Consider the following 20,137-nt stretch of genomic DNA (forward strand, 5'->3'; position numbering starts at 1 on the left):
AAAACGGGTATCCCTACCACCATCACGAAACAGATGGAGGCAGGCAAATTATTTTTGCACAGTGACCTAAACCCTATTGCTATTGCTAAGGAACAAATAAAGGGAATAATGGTAGAAAGATACCTGATTTGGCTGTCTGAGGAAAAGAAGAAAACCTGAACTTACAAGAATCCAACCACAACAGTCCCACGGGAGAGAAAGTGGGTTTTGGTGCTGGAGACAAAGAAATACCCATCATTTCTTTTTCAGATTTCCTTATCAAACACCTTTATGTCTTCATCAGTCATCATCTCTGCTCTAAATTATAAACCTAAATTTTATTTTTGTGGCACCAACTTAATTTGTTCTGATTGATACGAACAAAGGCGTAATTATTATTGTTGCTATTTCTGAGAATAACGAAGGTTTTGTTGAGTTTCTTAATAGAAAAAACAACCGATATTGAAGTAGATCTTTATCGTGGACGAGATATCTAAGGCCATGGATTTGGATTAACTTGCTTATAAAGTCAACACAATATAGCATAAATACCTCTGGTAGTCTATATATATATATATAGTTTGTAAAATGATTTTGTTGTTTCGACTGGTTTATGGATAAACTTGTTCGCGCTTGAAAAGGGAGGATTGAAGGAGGAAGATGGCTAACTTCTATATTGTAATTCACAGTAAAAGCTCAGGAAGTTATCCAACAAACCATACAAATATATATCCAATTATAAACATGTTAACAACCTTTTAATCACATCTGATTTAACTAGACCTAGCCACTTGATCTAAATTCAACTGTGCAGGCAATGCAGGTGAAAACCTTGTCCTGGAATATATATGCGTCTCAGGTTCAAACCATCCCGTAGCAAAAACTTAAGGTTGCAGGAGGGGAAAGTGAAGGGTCTTGGATTGGGTATTAAGAACTATTTATTTGAGATTTGGTGATATTATAGAGTAAAATCAAACCTTAATTTGATGTTATTACACTTAGCATAACATTCTGGACGTTATCTGTGAATAATAATAAAACTGTATAAGCATTATTGGCAATTTAGACAAGAACGCAGAATGTGAGGCCAGCGATGGCGCGTGTCCAGGGTCGGTCCTGCGCGGGGCTGGGACACCCCATAGCCATCCCGAACTTTTCAAAAGTTTGATATGAACATCTCTGTTTTGATCCCCCGAGTTATATATAAGGTTGAAACGGTGGGTTAGACCTGCACAGTGAGCTATGCTATAGAACCTACAAGTAAAACTTTAATCACTTCGATAGACGTTGATGTTTGATTAGAAATTAAATTGATTTATCGAGTGATAGTTGAGTGTGTGGAGGAGGGTTGAACTTCATCAACAATAATGGAATCTCATATAACTTACGGCTTACGTACGTGCCATTAATTTAAATTTACATAGCAACAACACGGATTATATTAAGGGTTTAATAAAAAGATTTTCTTCGAGACATTGTCCGTGCTCGAGAAAAGTAGACATTAACAAGCAAAGCAAAGCAAAGCATAAAAAATCTATGCGGAAAATAAACAAAGCATGTGTGCTCTGATGCAAGCAAACATTGTTCGGGTCCCAATACCTAGTCTTATATTTTTTAGGTAAGGTAGAGATGACTGGCTAGGTTTTATGTGGGATTAGAGAATTTGGTAGGCCAACAAATTTGGGATTAGACATGGAATTTGATATTAGTACTTGTGACGTTTGCTCCTTTATTGGTCAAGTAGATAGCATTTTTTGTTATAGTATTCGAGTACGTATGTAGCTTCTTTCTCTAGGCTGGTCACCAAAGTGCTCGGTGAGTGTGATAAAAATTATTTATGCAGCCTTCTATGAAGTGTAATTGCATATAAAAAATTATAAGTGTGAATTAAGATTTTACGCTATATATATAATTAAATATATTAAAAATTATGTGTATTAAAAAAAATTATTAACAATAAATGAAGATAGAAATAGAAAAAAAAACATGTATGAATCAAAATATTTTAAATTGCAACATGAATCTTTGACCCAATTATGTTAAATGATTTTATCTAATAAAATTAATTTTTTATTTAACAAACGATAATAGAAATAGATACATATGAATTTTATTGAATAAAATAAAAAAAATATTATTTAAGGTTACATGTATTATAAATATTATATAAAATAAATACTTTTTACTTATATAAAACATAAAAAAATATAGAATTAGAATAATCTCTTCAAAAATAAAATGCATACAAAATAAAAAAAAATAACTATCATTTAAAATAGGTTATATAAACAAAATAAACGAGAGAATGAGTATTAATTTTTTTTTTTAAAAAATGCATATAAAAAAACCACCAATTAAAAAAAACAAATTTAGATAAAAAAGAAAAAGCCAAGCGTTGTTGGGCCCGACCCATTTTGTAAGGGCCCATACACTTAGGCCCTTAATATTTTTCTAACGTAGATAGGACAATTGACATGTCGTCCATCCTATTTTTTTTAAATAAATAAATAAATTAGACTATTTATTGTTTAATTTTGTTCATATTCGATCAGTGTGGTGACTGAAAAATTAGGACTTATCAGCTAAAAAATTGAGGCCAAATATCTAATTAAGTTGAATGATCCTCATCTAAGGGACCACTATGATGTTTTTGGGCAGCAAGCCTGCTGGTAATCAAAGGAAAGGTACGACTTTTTTCATACCTGGACCATACCATAGCCTAGTACAGGACCATCCTTGTTTATGTTGGAAGAATTTATATTAATTCCGAAAGATTGTATCATTTTTGTTGGTATAGTGGAATGAAAGAAGAAGAAAAAACTAGCCTCCACTAGAAATAAGCACAGGAGTAGGCTTTTTTTAGTCCATAAAAAAAAAACTAGCCTCCACTAGAAATAATCCCTGAAAGAGAGGATTTACAAATAAAAAACTCAATCATATTCTGTTCAAGTCTTTTCTTGGCTAGGAAATAAGCACAGGAGTTAGTTTTTCTTAGCGTGTGTTTGATATAAACCTCTCAATACCTGGCTAAAATATCTTTGATCTCCAGAATAACAACCTCAAGACAATGGAACTGAGTATGATCATCATTCATGCACTACGCGTAATGCTTCCAAGGAATCTGAATTACAAACAATTTTTGAAAAAGAGACTCTATCATTTGCGAATGAGGTTAATTTTTTTTATATATAAAAAAAAATCCAGATTAGAATTCTAGCGTTAGCACTTGGAAAAAATTATTAAAAGTTTTTAAATGCATCGAATATTTTTCTTTGTTTCTTCTCGGCCAAAATTATTTTCGATAGATCTCTCGCATGGGAACCGGTTGAAAACAAACTATTTATTCTGCAACTAAATCCAAGTATTTATGGTCAATATATACATGAATGCGGTCAAAATCGAAAACCAGAGCTAAACTCCCACCAGAAGACAGCAACGTCTGTGCATGATTAATTATATGCCAACTATTTATGTTGACGCCTCAATAATTTGTGGAGGACCCTTGTGCCATACATCACAGTCTACTAAGTGATTGCGCAACCTCCTGTTCCGTGGTTAGGTCTAAGCAATTAATGGTAGAGGATTGGATAACAAACTTTATGTAACTACCGATCATATCCAAGTGATCCAGCGTCGAGAAATCACTGTTATCCAGACGAGGGTCAAGAAATGGTCACAGGCACACCACCTCTGTGGCTTTCCTCGTCATGAATCTGTGAATACCAGCAGCTCCGGCAGTGGGGCTAATGTATTTGAGAGCAGTGTCGTTTTCAGGTGGTCTCACCACACGTAGATTAGACCCCCCATCTACCAATGAATATAAAGGGAGGAAGGCCCTACTTCATCATCATGACTTGTTTATATTTATCCCTTTCATCTGTAAAATATTAAAGACTTGATGGATAAGGGCACTCATTGGCTTTAGATTAATGCTCCACTCTTTCCCTCTTTATTTCATTATTTCCTTTATGCCAAAATAAAGCTAATGTTTATCTTAATTATCTTCTCTTTGTGTAAAAAAAGTTATAACCAAGCTCCTTGCATGTGTTCAAGGAAAAAAAAAACCCATCTCTTTACGTGCACTCTTTAACGCAAAACATTAATCCAATTCTCCATAGTGAATAAAAGAAAATAAAACTTTAAAAATACGCTGATTAACAAGATGGATTTACTCTTGATATGCTACTGCTAATCCTGAAGAATATTTGATATATATATATATATATATATATATATTAAAGAACTGTACTTATGTTAGGGTTCCGGGGACATCATGGCTGTACTATGTCCTGTGTTATTGGAATTCTTTCAACACATGAACTTTTGTCAAATATTATATCAGTTCCGATGTCTGTAACTGCACTAAATCCAAGGGAAACTTTCAAGTGCCGACAAAATAGCACGCTATCAGCCCGTTTGGTTAATTGAAGGCGAGGATCTGGGCAGGAGGTAAGTTCCTGGGAATTTCAAGGTAATTAAACTTTTTTAAAAAGGGACAGATTAGGGTTTCGAGGCACTAAATCCGGAATTATGAAAGTAGGGCCTCCTCCTAATACGATTGTCTAAAGTCCTTCACTGTACAGAAAAATTCCTAAAGTATGCAACTTTTTCTCAAGTCACCCAAAGTAATCCATTGCAAGTAAAAAGCATCCGAGCCTCCAAAAGCTAATAACAACTTAACAAGCCCATGCCCCAATAAATAAATAAATAAAGGAAAAGGAAAAGAAAAGAAAACGAAAAAGGGTTTTAAAGAGAAAATCATTAAGTTCTTAAAAGAGATTCAATAATATCAAATTATCAATAGACATCATGAAAAGAAGTTCATCAAGGTGGCATCAACAGTCTTGCCACGTTAAAGGTGCAACACATTCAGGCTATAAACCCAACGGATTGGCGACAGATCTCCGATTCATGGAACCTGGTTTTTTCTCTCGGATTGTCAAGCTTTGTCTTTTCATTAAATAAGAGAAAGATACAAACAGTAGTCGACAATGGGAAATTCTTAAATGGGCGTGGCAAGGCCCCACTCGGTGTTTGGAGAAAGTTGATACATAATACTGGTTATTTAAAAACCTCGGTGACCCTTTACTTGCACAAGAATATAGGGTGCTGGTAGATTTACTTTTCAAAATGATTTTTTTATTTAAGGCAGAATAATTTTTTGATCATTTTTGGACATACTGAGACTATATTTTTCTCTGGTATAATCTTAATGTAGATCACTCGAAGTGGAATTAATAACTTTGCAGGAATAATTATTTTTAGACGGTTTAGATGATCGATAACGTAGAAGTATACAATTTATTAATTAAACCAAGCATCTAAAAATAAAATCCTAGATGATAAAAAGTAAAGAACAAGTTATATTTTGGATTGCGGATTACACTTTCATTGCAGACGAGCCAAATCTTACAATGCCATGTGTAAATGTCCATAAGTACTCAGAATCCCTAATATAAACATAATGATTGTGCACAAACTTTGTGGGAAATCGCTGTGTCCCGGATTTACCAATGAACAAGGACAGTTTAATATGCTTTAACTTAATCATGGGTTCTCTCTAGTTGATTCAAAGATCTGTGCCATGAATCAATCCCATTTGGGTTAGTGCTTTGTAAAAGATTTTCCATCATGCACAGCCAGGAAATTAATGGAGTACCCCACCCTCAGCCATTGATTTTAACTTTCTCTGTTTATTCCCCCCCTCCCAGCTCTCAGTACCCAGATACACAATCACTGCTTTCTTAGGAGATGTACATGAAATCATTATCTTGGTGTTCTTGTAGCTTTGACCGTGTTGAGAATGGCCAGACATGCTTATAGATGAAGAGTCATGCTTGATCGTTTTCCGCCCTTGTTTCCTCTTTCACACCGCCAGGCCTAGACCATACGATGCAATGGTTCGGAGTTTGAACTGCTGCCTAATCATAGCTTAACAACACGTTAATTTTATATGTATCCATGGTAGGTACACGCCTTGTTTTTCAAAATATTCTTTTGCATTGAGGATATTTTAAAGAATTATACTGGCAAGAAATCTCAATACCATTCTCTCGATTCGATTATTATGAAAATTACAGCCATGATCAGAGCCAGTTCAATCATTAACTATAACTAAAGTAGAGCTATTTTTTAATCATTTGATTTGATTCCGGTGGGCTAGCCAACGGTTTTGGCTATCATTGCCATCCTTTTTCTTTTTTCTATAGATCATGTCGATCATCCCTGTATTATTTCAAGTGACCCTTCTTTCAATTCTAAGAAAAAAGGGAGAAAAAATGCTATTGTTCTTTTTCACAAAACCAAAATCCCTGTCGTAAAAATACCCTATATATATATATATATATATATATATATATATATATATATATATATATATATATTTGTGGGGACGATTTTTGAACTCAAAACTACATTTTATGAATAATAGTACATTTGCCTAATGAAGGCACCATCCTGTCATCTCAGCTAGTACGGTGAAATTTTGCTCCGTTGTTTGTGGAGAACATGGATGTATAGCTTCTTTGATAAAATCATAGGTGACTAAAGCAATGTTTGGCTTTACATTTCAGGTGTTCGTTACATAGCTCTTAAAAAAAAATTGAATGGAAATCGTTAAATTAATATTTTTTAAGTGATTTTATTATGAAAATGTCAAAATTACAAAAACATATAAAAAAAAAACACCATTACGATGTTTCTTAATTAAAAAAAAATATTTTGAAATAGTATTTTCAAGCATTGAACACACGCTAGATATATACCTGTTTGAGAGTGTGATAGATGTTGTTTTTTAAAATACTTTTCGCTTGAAAATCCATCAAAATAATAATTTTTTTATTTTTTAACATTTATTTTTGATATTAGCACATCAAAATAATCCAGAAACACACAAAAAATTGAAGTTAAAAAAATTTAATTTTTTTTAAAAGTATGGTTGGATTGCAATGCCAAACATCATCTAAAAGTTCATTTTGTGTTGTGGTAGCAGTTGCTTTTTAAAATACTTTTTATTTAGAAATATATTAAAATAAGATTTTTTTATTTTAAAATTTATTTTTAACATCAGTACATTAAAATAATATGAAAATATAAAAATATTAATTTAAAATAAATAAAAAAATCTCAACTTTTTTTAAAATATTTTTAAAACATAAAAATAAACCGCCTCTAAAATCACAAGTCTAAACAGATTTATCCACTTCAAGTTGCTTTGACTTCCAAATTAATGATTTAGAGCCTGTTTGGGAGTGCTTCTCAAAAGCGCTTCTGAAAAAATTTGAAATTTTTTTTTTTTTGCTTTGAAGTAATATGTTTTTGATGTTTTCAAATTATTTTGATGTGCTGATCTCAAAAATAATTTTTAAAAAATAAACACTTTAAAAAACAACCATAACCACACTCCCAAACACCCTCTTAATATCGGTAAAAACCAATGGTATTAATTTCGGATAACACATTTGAATCCAAGGGGAGCAGTAAGAAATATATTTTCTGTCCGCATACTAATTTGAATGTATTAATTTGTTTAGTTAAGATCAAAGTAAAAGTAATTTGATCTTGAAATACAAAAACTCGACAAATAATTGAATATTAAAGTATATACCAGAAGGTTCTCCGATTAAAACCACAGCACATACTCCAAGAGTCAAGTCGGAAGGTGAAAGGGTCTCCCAAACAAATCATGAAAATGAGATATTTAAAGAGCAATTTATACAACACTGACAAACACTATAAGATATTTTTTTTCCCCTACAATCGGCACTTGATGATCATCTACGCACCGAAGATGGCCGTATTATGTAATTAGAATTAAAATTGTACAGTGATTACGAGTAATTATTCTCTTAATTAGATTTTATCTTGTCCTACGTGTGTACTGGCGAGTAACCTTTCGCAATAAAAAAAATTAAGAGGTCATTGTCAGCATTCATGTGGCGTGGAGCCTCCGATCTAAATAAAATATAAAAAAACCCCACCACGGTGGAAATTATTGTTTCTGACTGTGCTTACCAGGTGACATGTTAGCATTTTGCTTTTAAATTCTAGTATTTTATTCTGCTAGCTCCTGCGCAGTTGACAACCCGCGCATAGACGACACTAATCGAGCAATTAAATAAAATAAAAAAGGATATAAAAAAAATAATATAATTCGGGAAAATCTATTCCATAAAAAATATTATGTGTACAAGTGTCCTCGGTTATATTAAAGAAAACTTCACAGAAAAAATATACCTTGTTAGATATTTTCTTAACAAGCAATACAAATATTACGCAAATGCTGCCCGAGCAAAAAAATGGATGAGACCTAATTCTAGCATACATTAATTTTATATATATATATATTAAAATAATTATTTTAAAATCTTTTTTTATTTTAGAATATATTAAAATAATTATTTATTTTATTTTTAAAAATTTATTTTTGATGTCGTGTATTAATATGGTTCAAAAATAAAAAAAATAATTTAAAACAAGAAAAAAAAATCAATTTTTGCTACCATCATTAGCGTGCTTAGCAATTTTTTTTAATCTAAGCAACAAAGTTACTTTATCTCCCTCGACTAAAACACCTTCTCCATCGAAGGTTTGGGGCTTTGGGCCATACATCATCTCTACATGCATCTTCTCCATGCCATCGATGCTATATGCAATCTTTGTTCTGTCCGAATAACGTTCATTTTCTCTCGGCGTAATCCAACGATACAATTATGTTCGAATTTATCAATCTCGTGTTTCGTATACATATTCAGTTTTTTCACACAAACCTACAATCTACCTTGAACATAGCTCCACTACTAGATTTTTGTGCAGAACTTACACAGGCCAGGTAATAATACAAAACGAAAATGACACAAGATTTGTCATGGTTCAGCACAGTCATGAAAACTTCACTGTAAAAAATTGAAGACTACAGTAATTAATTAATGTAAATAGGAATTCCTCACTACCCAGAAACCCGATTACACCAAAGAAAACTCTCACAAAAAATACTATATTAATTCCTTTTTTCCATGTATATATTATGCAAATGTTGCTTTAATAAAGATTTATCGTGATCTTCTAGCTAGATTCTGGCTTGCATTATATACATCACACACATGGGCGCTCACACACTTGCTTGTGAGGTTGGTTGCTACAAATTCAAACTAAATAGGAAAAAAAATATTAAAAAAATTAGGACAATTGCTTGGTTCTTCAACAGGGATTTTATTTTTTATTTTAATGAACTAGAGATGGTAATATTCAATATCTCGAAATTTACAAGATCTTCATGTACTCCTTCACAAGACCACAGGCTATTTGTTCATCTTAATGCTTTATTTATTTATTTACTTAATATATTATCTATAACCCACATATATTTTTGTTTAACTCAAAGTTTTGTTTATCCATTTATAGAAAAATACCATGGTATATTCTACATGCTAGAAATTTGATAAAATATGTATAACAAAATATAACAAGATAAAACAATAATTTATAGAAAATACCATACTATATTCTACATGCTTTATATTTTTTTACTAAGAAAAATAAAGATCCAATGATAGGGGACTAAAAAGTATAGAAAATCTATAGCCAATATAGAATTTAGGTAAAATATTCATTTTCTTCATTTTACTTCTGCTTTTCAGCTTTAATGGTCCATTTATTATTTAAAAATTTAATTTTAATCTAAAATTTTATTTTTTAATTCCTAGTTAGAGAAAGAAGAGAGGGGAGCAGTTATCAGATTTTGATGATAGAGAGAAAAAATCATCATTAACACTAATTTCAAACATATAAAAGTCATTTTGAGTGTTAATAAGTTCTATTCGACGTGAAAGCCTGAACTTTAACATTGAGAAGATTTTGGGTTTTAAGTTGATTTTTTTTTTTTATCTTTGAAGTAATTTTTAGATTGTTTGAAAGTATAAACAAGTTTATTTATGTACATAAATTGTTTTCTTTTCTAAATGTTATTGGGTAATAAAAGATTGAAATGATTTTTTTGGTTAAAAACCCATTACCTTGATTTTGCAGTGACACTCCGATTAAAGAATTTTGAGCTTGCTGATAACGCATCATACGCATATTTAATTGACACATAGTCCACTTACTTAGAAGATGAGTTGTCTGCATAATTTTTTTTTTAAAAAAAACAAACAAGATGTAATTCACTCTCTAATATTTGAAAAAAAAAAAAAAACCCCCAAATCAACTAATTCCTTTACTTTTTTCAAACTTGACCTAGATGAATCCTCGAGTCAACTAGGCCACGAGTCAACTTATCAGGCCGATACGATTTTTATAGCTATGGTATTTTCAGCCCCATAAACTTAAACAATATTATTTCATCATTTTTTTAATATTTTAAAGTTTTGTCCTTTTGAAAAAAAAAAAATTCTTTATCAAAACTTTTAAAAAATTAGTTCTGTTTTTTTTACTCTCATGAGCCATCCGTGTGTTTTTTTAGAAAAAAATATTTATTTTTATTGTTTTATATATATATATATAAACTCACATATTTTATTTTATTTTATTGATATTATAATTCAAAAACACAATAAAAATTATAATTAATGTACCAGTTTATAAAAATCAAGTTTAGTAAAATATACACACGACTGATGCTCCTTACGTGTTACACAATGTCAGGCATCCATCTCCCACTTCTATTCAAATTTCAAATTTACCCCACTAATCACATACACCACCATTGCACGTACCCCCGCAACCCCAGCACCACGGGAGGTCAATCTTGTAATTACACAAATAACAAGCCAATCACGAGCTCCCTTTATTTTTTTTTTGTTTAAACAGTTGCAGGTGGAATTATTGAACCAGGTCCACATAAAAAAACTACCTGCAAAATCAGGAGGAAACCTGCCATTTCAGAGTCTACATGGCTTGAGAAATCCACGTCAGCAACACCGTTTTCTCCTATAAATTGTCCAAACCCCATTCATTTGAGCCAGTCCATCAGTCTCCACACTCCTCCTTAAAAGAACTGTCTCTCTGAGTCTCCTTTAATCTTCTTCAAATTTCTAACCATAGCAGTCGATTTGCATCTCGCCGGAGAAATGAATATTCCGGCGATGACTTATTCTAACTCTATACGCAATGTCCGCGTTTCCGACCATCGCCGTCATGTCTTACACGAAAAGACCCAAAGCTAAAACCCATCGTCCTCTCTTGCATAGTCTCCAAGTTTTACTTTTGTTCTTCTATATTTTTCTTTTGATCAAATTTTGGTAGATTAACTCATTTGCTTAGGGCTTTGAGTGGTTTTTTTTTTTTTTCTGGGAAAAGGGAGATAATACTGGTAGTTTAGCAGAGGAGGTTTAATTTTAACCAACACGCATTGATTTTTCATGAAAATGTACAAAGCAAGATTTATCAGGATCGTAATGAATCATTGATGATTAGGCGGTCACTGTCTAAGTAAGCAAATCTATGAGAGCGGCTAGCTAGCTCTGAATATGGAGCAGCTGCAGAACTGACAAGCAGCAAGTGTTTAAAATTCCATAGCAATCAATACTTATTAACCTTCAATCTCTGTTATGCCTTTCCCTATGAAGATCCAACCTATAGATATCGATTCTCAGGCACCGGTTCGAGCTGAACCGGCTAAACCGGTTCTGAAATCTCGTCTGAAGAGACTCTTTGACCGGCAGTTACCAAGCGTGCTGAGGATTTCCTCTGTGGACAAACCACCTAGCAGTATTGAAGCTCAGTATGGGGCTAACAGTAAAGATGAGCAGTTCGAGCCAAGCTCGGTTTGTTTGGCTAAAATGGTGCAGAGTTACATGGAGGAATCCAACGACAAGCCATTTCGTGGCCGCCACCGCTGCAATTGCTTCAACGGAAATGGCAACGACAGCTCCGATGATGAATTTGATGTATTTGGTAATGGTTTCGGAGAATCAATGGGTACAGCTCCTTCTGGCGACGCCTGTGATTTTCTCAAGGTAAGTAAATAACATAATAAGACTCTTTCTTTCAATTTTCTGAAATAAATCATCAGAGAGAGCTAAAATGGTGATTTGTTCGCTTGGTGTTTAAAAATGGCAGAGTTTGATTCCTTGTGCGAGCGTTGCGGAGAGAAATCTACTAGCAGACACTGCAATGATTTTGGAGAAGAACAAGAATCACAAACAGAAAGATGATTTTTTGAGGAAGATGGTAGCCGATGGATTAACATCTCTCGGCTACCATTCCTCAATTTGCAAGTCTAAATGGGACAAATCCCCCTCTTTCCCTGCCGGTACATATACAATTCCTTCCCTGTTTTTGTTTTTTCAGTCTAAAACTCAAAAATAAAATTGTTGATTTTATTTTAATTTTGTTCTTTGATCAGGTGAATACGAGTACGTGGATGTGATAATTGAAGAAGAGAGATTGATAATCGATATTGATTTCAAATCGGAATTTGAAATAGCGAGATCGACTGGGGCCTACAAGGCCATCCTGCAATCGTTGCCGTATATCTTCGTCGGAAAATCAGATCGGCTTGGACAGATCGTGTCGGTCGTATCGGAGGCAGCCAAACAGAGCTTGAAGAAGAAAGGCATGCATTTTCCTCCTTGGAGAAAAGCCGAGTACATGCGTGCTAAATGGCTCTCACCTTATACCAGACTAAACGAAAACGTTTTGAACAACAACAGCAACAAAACTGAAGAGCAAAACGAGAAGTCCTTGGAGATCAGTGACGATTGCTGTGGAGAGTTTGAGCTGATTTTTGGAGAGGATACCCCGACGTTGGATTCCGAGTCGTTAATTTCTTCGCCGAATATAATTTCGGACGAGGATGAAAAAAAGGTGGAGACAGTGGCGTGGCAGCCACCGGCGGTGAAACCGAAAGGCGTAGAGAGAGGGGCCAGGATGGTGACTGGATTAGCTTCTCTCCTTAAGGAGAAACCATAAAAAATTTTGGATTTTTTTATTTTTCCGAGGCATAAAAAATAGAAAAAAAATATTAGTGCTATATATAAATATGAATATATCTTTTTTTTTCTTTCTTTTTTCGAGGTGAAGGGTTGTGTAATATCTGAGGCAGGTGAATCTACCGTCAATGTAATAAAAAACCAATTATGTAAATATTAGAAATCAGAAAAAATACTAAAAATATTAAAGCACCTGAGGAACCTCGTTACTCTAAATGTCAGGCACTATCGATTACAAGTTTGGGGGTGTCATATCCATTTCCATTAGGTATTGTTTCCAGAAAGGGAACAAAGGAGGATGAAGCTTTCCTTTAGTGTTTTTTTTTTATAAAAAAGAACTCATCTTTCTAGGAAAATTGCTTTTTAAAATGTATTTATTTTATCAATTTTCTTTAAGAAATATTGCAGGAGTGGAGGTGCCTGGGGGGTGTTGCTATTGCTGTCGATGATGACGGCAGTGGCTCGTGGAGTCTCGGACTCCGTGAGGGAGGATGCAAATAAAAACTTCACTAGAATGGCGTGATATTCTCTTTAGCTTTTCATGTTTAAAGCTTTTTTATTAGTCTAGCACTACTCCACCTGGGTTTTTGTTTTTTATTTCGTTTTCTTCTTTTTCTCGGGAGACCTAAAAAACGCCTCTTTTACTTCAATGCAGCTCTTGAATCCATTAATTTCAATGGTTTTCCCAGCCTTCAGGGAAATTTCTCCTTTCATTCTACCGTCGGTCAAGGTTTGTGAGTTTGGGACTGGAAATAAGGGTATAATCTAGGAAGATGCTGTCACACGTGCAAGATAAGCACTGGTTGAGGTTAAAGAGGGAGGAGGCACTTTGACCCTCTCGGGAAGCACTTCAGATTTCTGAGTTGATAATTGGTGAGCAGGTTTTGAGAGCATAAACTCTGATATTTTAACCTTGGCTAGATGTTAGTGGAGCAATCTGTAAAACTGAAAGCGAATCCCGTCCTGTTCCTTGCTATTCGAGAGGCATCTGGGTCAAAATGGACCTGGAGCTCATGGGATTGAATCCAGGCTCCCTCTATATTTTATTGTGGAGGATAAGAGGGCCAACATATCATGTCATAATTTGAAATCTTTTGTTTTTTTCATCTGTAACCAACCACTCCTTAAAGAAATCAGCTCCTTCAGGCCACTCATATTATTTAAATCCCATTAACAAGTTGAAGGTGAATTCACCTGTCCCCTGTGCCCTTTCCCTTTCCTTGGACAAGCGCACCGTTGCATTATCTAAACAACTTCAAAACTCGGCATGTTTAACAAGAAGTTGGATGCAGTGGATTAAAAAGGACATCGCCAATTGAATGTGCGAGCTTGGATGCACATTGTTAACACCAGAAGGTGTAAAGACAGGGGGGAAGCGAGCAGTCATTTCCAAGCAGGCATTGATTGCAGAGTTATGGGACTAACAGGAGCAGGTTAGATAGGAGGATGGAGTTCTTTTCTTCAGCTCAACTTTAGGGAAACTGTTTTAAACTTAACTCTCAAGGATCGCAAGAGCCCCACCTTTAGACCTTTTCCATCATGGCAACTAAAGAGTTTCGCAAATAGCCTGGTCTGCTAGCATATTTGAGCGCAGAACTCCCTTTTCCTTTGGCTTACTTTGGTGTGTTAATTATCACTTTCTGATGATTTTATTTGGGGAAAACACTTCCACAATCATTGTTCTTGGGCAGTCCTGTTTGTAATAATCTGCGTATCTTTCATTATTTGGAGAAAATACTTCCACAATAAGTATTATCTTATTCACGAAGTGGGTAGGGTCGGTTACAGAGCTCTCTGAGCTAATGAGGGGATGTGGGGTCTGTTTCCTCTTCTTATTTTTTTTGGATGATAGGACTATGGTGGGGCGGGCTCTCTTTTCCCTATACAAAGCAAAATAATAAAAGCAAATTTGCCCCAAGTTTGACAATAATGATGCTTTTGTGAAAGCAACCCTTCACCTACTGCCCCTCTCTCCTCCTCTCGATGGATACATGGATGGTATGGAGATTGCTTGTGAGGTGTGCTTTGATTAACTGAGTTTGCCTAGGCTTCACGAAATCAGAGCATTCATAGCGCACAACGGCAAAAGAACTTGGAAGCGCAGTTGGTCATGGCAAGAACGCTGGGCAATGCTGGCTTCCGAAAACAATGACTGAAGGAAATTAAGGTGACATTTAAATTGCTACAGCATGGAATTGGAAACCAATACAAGAGAGTGAGAGACACTCCCTTTTGCTATGTACTTTTATATACATATAAAAAAGCGATTATTCATATATAGAAAAAAAGAAGAGTAAATATTCTTTCGATAGGAGTACACGATTTGGTGCTTTACTTTAATCACAAATGTTGAGAGATGTCTCAATCCAAAACAGTGTGAGAGCTCATGGAAAGTCTAGACACCTTAGCCTCTCCTCCATCCAATCAAGATTTAACATGTTGCCCACAGAGCCTACAGTCCCCCCTTTATTCAATGGTATATATCCGTTATGACATGGACTCGATATTAGGTGGCATGTGGTCCTTGTGCGTGTGTTTCAGCCTTGCCCTTTCTCCCCCCTTGATTGCTTTTCCTCACATGTTACTGTTTTTTTTTTTTTTTATCGGACTCTTGCCCTGTTTTTCGTATAGTCAAATCTTGAATGAACTAAAACTCAACAAAGCATAGAACAGCCACATGATTATACTACAAGGCAACCATACTTGTGATCGATAGTGTTACTTCGATTCACCAAGCTTATATCTCGAGAAGCATTGGACCATCTACAAGTTTTACTTTGTGTTGATGTAGTTTATGCCTCTGACTGGCTCTGTTATAGCTCACCTCGTCGAATCAATAGAGCAGGTTAAAAGTTTCTCGGGTCAACATTAACCTGTAAAGGGTAAATCACAAAGCCCTTCTCTGATCTTCGGGGGTTCCGTCACTTTTCCCTTTACACTGATAACTTTTTTTAATCACTTCCATCAAATTTCACTTTTGTACGTTTTCAATTTCTTCATATTTTTGGGTTATGCTGCATAACATAATTCCTTGACAACTTTATAACGATCACTTAACCATTGCAATATCCTCCATGAGATTTGTGAACCTTTTCCAATTATCACCCAAAGAAAATAAATTAAAGTATTCTATTCTTGGTAATTGATAAAGTAAAAGCTAAACTGAAACCTCACCCCAGGCCCAGGAGTATGTTTAACGAAATTTTTGTTTAGGAAGAAAGTTGACAGAACTCCCGAGGCTTGGTAGTTTATCCAGCTATAAGCTATAAACCAAAAAATAATGAAAGGATACAAAGGCCATCGAAGTTTTTTTTTTCTCCAGAAATCAGATTCGATGTGTATCGGACTGTAAAGGTGGTAAAGCAACCTTGGGGGTTTGGTTCGTGCAATAAATTCCAATTCTTTAAACGAGCAATTTCATCTGCAGATGTGCATTTACAATTCAGCTAGTCGATGTTCTGTTATGGCAGTCTTTACTTCATTAATATGAGCTTATTTCAAATGCGCCATTACAACGTACTCGCCAGTTGCTATCCAGCAGTACTTTTTATATTTGATCCAGTTAGTTAATGTTACTATGAACAAAAATGCCACAATCCCAATTAAATACACCATATATGGACATTTTGGAAACCAGCAATAGAAATAACAAATAAAATTCACATCAGATGTCAATTAATATGTATGAGATGCTGCTGCTGCTGCTGCTGCATTTACCAGCCTTGAGTTCCAGCTACTGTATGTAGCTGAAGAAGTTGCAGAGGGCACCAAAATAAATGATTTCGCAGCATCCCATTGAATCCTTATGCATAAAAAAGAAAATAGAACAGCTCAAAGAAAATGACCCAGCTAGCGAAATATTAATAGCAAAACCAGCAATAAAATGCAACAGAACTTCGATATTTGTATCAGTTACCACGAAGTCAGTGCATACAAAGCATGAGTGATTAGCATTCCCATTATTAGTACTTAGACAGCGCTATATGACACGAAATTGCTTCATGGTCTTGTTTATCTTTGTTATTTTCCCCTTTCATTTTTTTTCCTTACAAATCTCACAACTGGCAAGCATTTACTGTTATTTCTCCAGTTATAATTTTGAAATGGACTCAACCAATGCTATCTAGAATGCATTTTCCAATAATGCAGTTCATGAAGATTGAGGAATATTCATTATCCCAGTAGAATATGCCAAAGCAGAGCTTGCTATGGCAGTCATGCAAATGGATTCCCAGTTGGGCCAGCTTTGCGATGAACAAGGAGGTCCTTTAATTTCTCTAATATTTGCAATGGCACAAGGTGCTAAGAAACAAACATCACACAACACACAACACAAGAAGATCGATACGCGTTTGGCTAAACGTGATTTGTAAGCAAGGCATCAACTATTTATATTCACTGATCATTAAGCTATATTTTTACACTGCCGTGCAAAGCTAGGCAAATATTAGAGATGGAGCGCAAGACTCGGGATAAACTTTTTAGCGTTGAATTGATAAGCTCTATGAAATTTCTTGAAGCAAGTCTCACGGAGACTTTTTACATTATAATTTAATCCGAACAGTATGATTAGACATCCTTTTTTTCCCGAAGAAACTAGAAAGGTAGTATCACTGTACCGAGTGATGTAATCATTTGCAATTAATAACTTATAATTATTTGTTAATATGAATGTTTGACCTTGAGATTTATGACAGATTTGTTCTAAACTTCAGAATCAAAGCAGATCACTTGTCGATGTAAATGATGTCAGAGGACCCTTGTATTACGGCTAAGTAATATAGAATACTAATTTAAACTACACAAATATTGCTCTTCAAATACATGTACATGTGTTGATCAGATCTCAGTTGGAGTTTCTAAACTCTCAGTATTCTGTTGCAAAGATGACGGTGAAAGGATAAGATACTGATCAAGAAGGATTGAAACATAGAAAGACATTAATACACAAATGAAATAGTATTTGGATCATATAAACGTAATGGATCGTGTTATTCCTAACTTGAGATCGAAGACTTTAATACCTTGCCTATATACATGAAAGAACACATAAATTTTAACCGTTCATCACATATGTAGTCAAGGTTGTGTGGCAATTTTCAAGGGTTGTTATAAATCAAGATTTTATTGGTTTATCTTCATCAAAAAAAAATATTGAATCAAGAAAAACATGTGTATAATTTTCTTGATTTTCGGGTGTGTTGAGCTAGAACGCACATCTCAATGAAGATGTCCTAAATCTTTGGTTAAAGCTAGATTCGATAGATGATTATGTGTAACACTATCAATTCTATAGATTTTTATATAAAATCATAGAGGAATTATTCCTCAACAAATAGACTTAATTAAATAAGTCTACACTCCACCGATATCATTAGATGTATTAAAATCTTTCATGACTAACCATGTCATCATCTTTTAACCGGATAAAATTAATGGAATACAATTCATAATACAACTCGAAATACCAGAAATGTTAAATTACACTTAAGTCATTTTTCTCTATAAAAAAAAAGACTCATGAGATCTTCAGAACAAAGATTTACAATTTTCATTCTCTACTGCATGTATATTTTGAAAGCATCTCTCTCTAAAATATCATTGTATTTTTTTTAAAAAAAATATTTATTTAATTATTGAAAAGTCCATACTTTCACCAAAAAAGATTTTTTGCAAATAGGTCAAGGGGAGCAAGTTGATTAAAAGTAGCAACAAACTACTTTAGCCTATTTAGTATAAAGTATAAGTTATTAATCATCTTGACTAAAAGAAACAATTAATTAACCGATTAACCAACCTGACAGTATTGTTTCTAGGCTACTTGAATTTTTAAGATATCATGAGATTGATGATCTTGAGATATTTGAAGTTCTACTGCAGGATTTAAAAGAAAATTATAGTATAAAGCTAGTTTAGATGGTAGCAATTTTCCAATGTTTGCATTTCTATGTAGAAAAAAATTAATAAATCTCTTTGATTAGTCTGATGGAGTTGGAGCGATTGTTAGCTAATGGCTTTACATATAGATGGAACAAGAAGAGGATTTTTTATAAAATAAACCAGCCAATGGAATCATCAATATTTAGCTGGCCCTATCTACCGCACAGGGGCAGAAAGATTATTGAACAGTTGCGTACAGTATTAGTTTCTTAACCACCTTGTTGATTCCATTGGCTTCCTTGTTAATTTTCAATATAATATATGAATAACATATAGATAATTTAAATGGTTAGCCACTCTCTTCTTCCCAACCCACGCAACGATCCTCTTTGTTTATCCGCATAATAGTCATCAGAAGTGATGGGAAAACTATGAGCTTGACACAGATTCATTTATTTATAAAAAAGGCGAGGGATTCGATAATAATCTTGAACACAAAATAAACCAACTAGCTAGATTCCAGAGAGGCTATAATTATAATGGCTAGCCAGTCTCAAGATCAGGGCGAATCAAGCAAGAACCTTTTAATATTGTCTATAAGAAAACACTCCATGAAAAGTTACAGACCCGCCAGCTAATGTGGGTTGGAAATTGTCATTAGCGATACGAAAAATTGTAAAGATAATGATAATCTTATCTCTGGTTGATTGAGCATCACCCTTTCTTGCAAGTAAATCAGCACTGGTATGAAAAGATTATAAAAATATTTGATTCTATTAGTAACTATATCTCAGAATCAACAGATCCACGAACCGCCTCTTCCGAGAGATATCGAAGTTTTAAGCCAAAAAAACAACGGCCATAATCATCTTTTTGAGGAAGCAAAAAAGAAAGAAAGAAAACCCAGTGAGACCCTGATCCATTTTGTATAACAGGTATTTCTAATGTGCGATGCTTACTGCAACTTGTGTACATGATAGTGCTTGTATATCATTCTCCTAAGGACGAAACCCTAGATACTTCGTTTGGTACCTCGTAACTAGAGGAAATCTTCATTCCAAATTCACATTTCGGTCTATGAACCCCGGTTAATTCTATCTGGTAGTGACAAGATAAAAAGAATCTTGCTAGCTACAACCAAGAACGCGTCCCTGAATGTTCCTGTGATATCAGCAAAGCTGCAAAGAAAGAGTGATGGGAAGAGAGGTTGATTTGAAGATTTTAACGTATCCATCTCCCACCAACATGTGGGCTGTCATAACTTTTATAAAGCCAGGCCTGTAAAATGATTTCGAACTGCTTTTCTTGGTTTGTAATCCAGTACAGAATCAAGCCCATCCTAATTATTC

The 20,137-nt window shown here is 34.2% G+C and overlaps 1 protein-coding gene across 1 annotated transcript; it reads left to right on the forward strand.

Moving 5' to 3' along the window:
- The first annotated feature begins 10,927 nt into the window (after window positions 1-10,927).
- On the forward strand, window positions 10,928-13,100 carry LOC7467515 (uncharacterized). Its single transcript, XM_002311614.4, has 3 exons — window positions 10,928-11,933; window positions 12,037-12,229; window positions 12,323-13,100. The coding sequence occupies exons 1-3, from the start codon at window positions 11,526-11,528 to the stop codon at window positions 12,886-12,888; spliced, it is 1,167 nt and encodes a 388-aa protein (XP_002311650.1). The 5' UTR covers window positions 10,928-11,525; the 3' UTR covers window positions 12,889-13,100.
- The last annotated feature ends 7,037 nt before the right edge of the window (window positions 13,101-20,137 follow it).

The sequence above is a fragment of the Populus trichocarpa genome, chromosome 8 (genome assembly GCF_000002775.5).
Source record: "Populus trichocarpa isolate Nisqually-1 chromosome 8, P.trichocarpa_v4.1, whole genome shotgun sequence".
NCBI classification, from domain to species: domain Eukaryota; kingdom Viridiplantae; phylum Streptophyta; class Magnoliopsida; order Malpighiales; family Salicaceae; genus Populus; species Populus trichocarpa.

What these genes read in the sequence shown, in the direction of transcription:
- LOC7467515 (XM_002311614.4), top strand. Translation starts at nt 11,526, where the DNA reads ATGCCTTTCCCTATGAAGATCCAACCTATAGATATCGATTCTCAGGCA. An exon ending in ACGCCTGTGATTTTCTCAAG is followed by an intron (nt 11,934 to 12,036) that starts GTAAGTAAATAA and finishes TAAAAATGGCAG; the next exon opens with AGTTTGATTCCTTGTGCGAG. An exon ending in ATCCCCCTCTTTCCCTGCCG is followed by an intron (nt 12,230 to 12,322) that starts GTACATATACAA and finishes TTCTTTGATCAG; the next exon opens with GTGAATACGAGTACGTGGAT.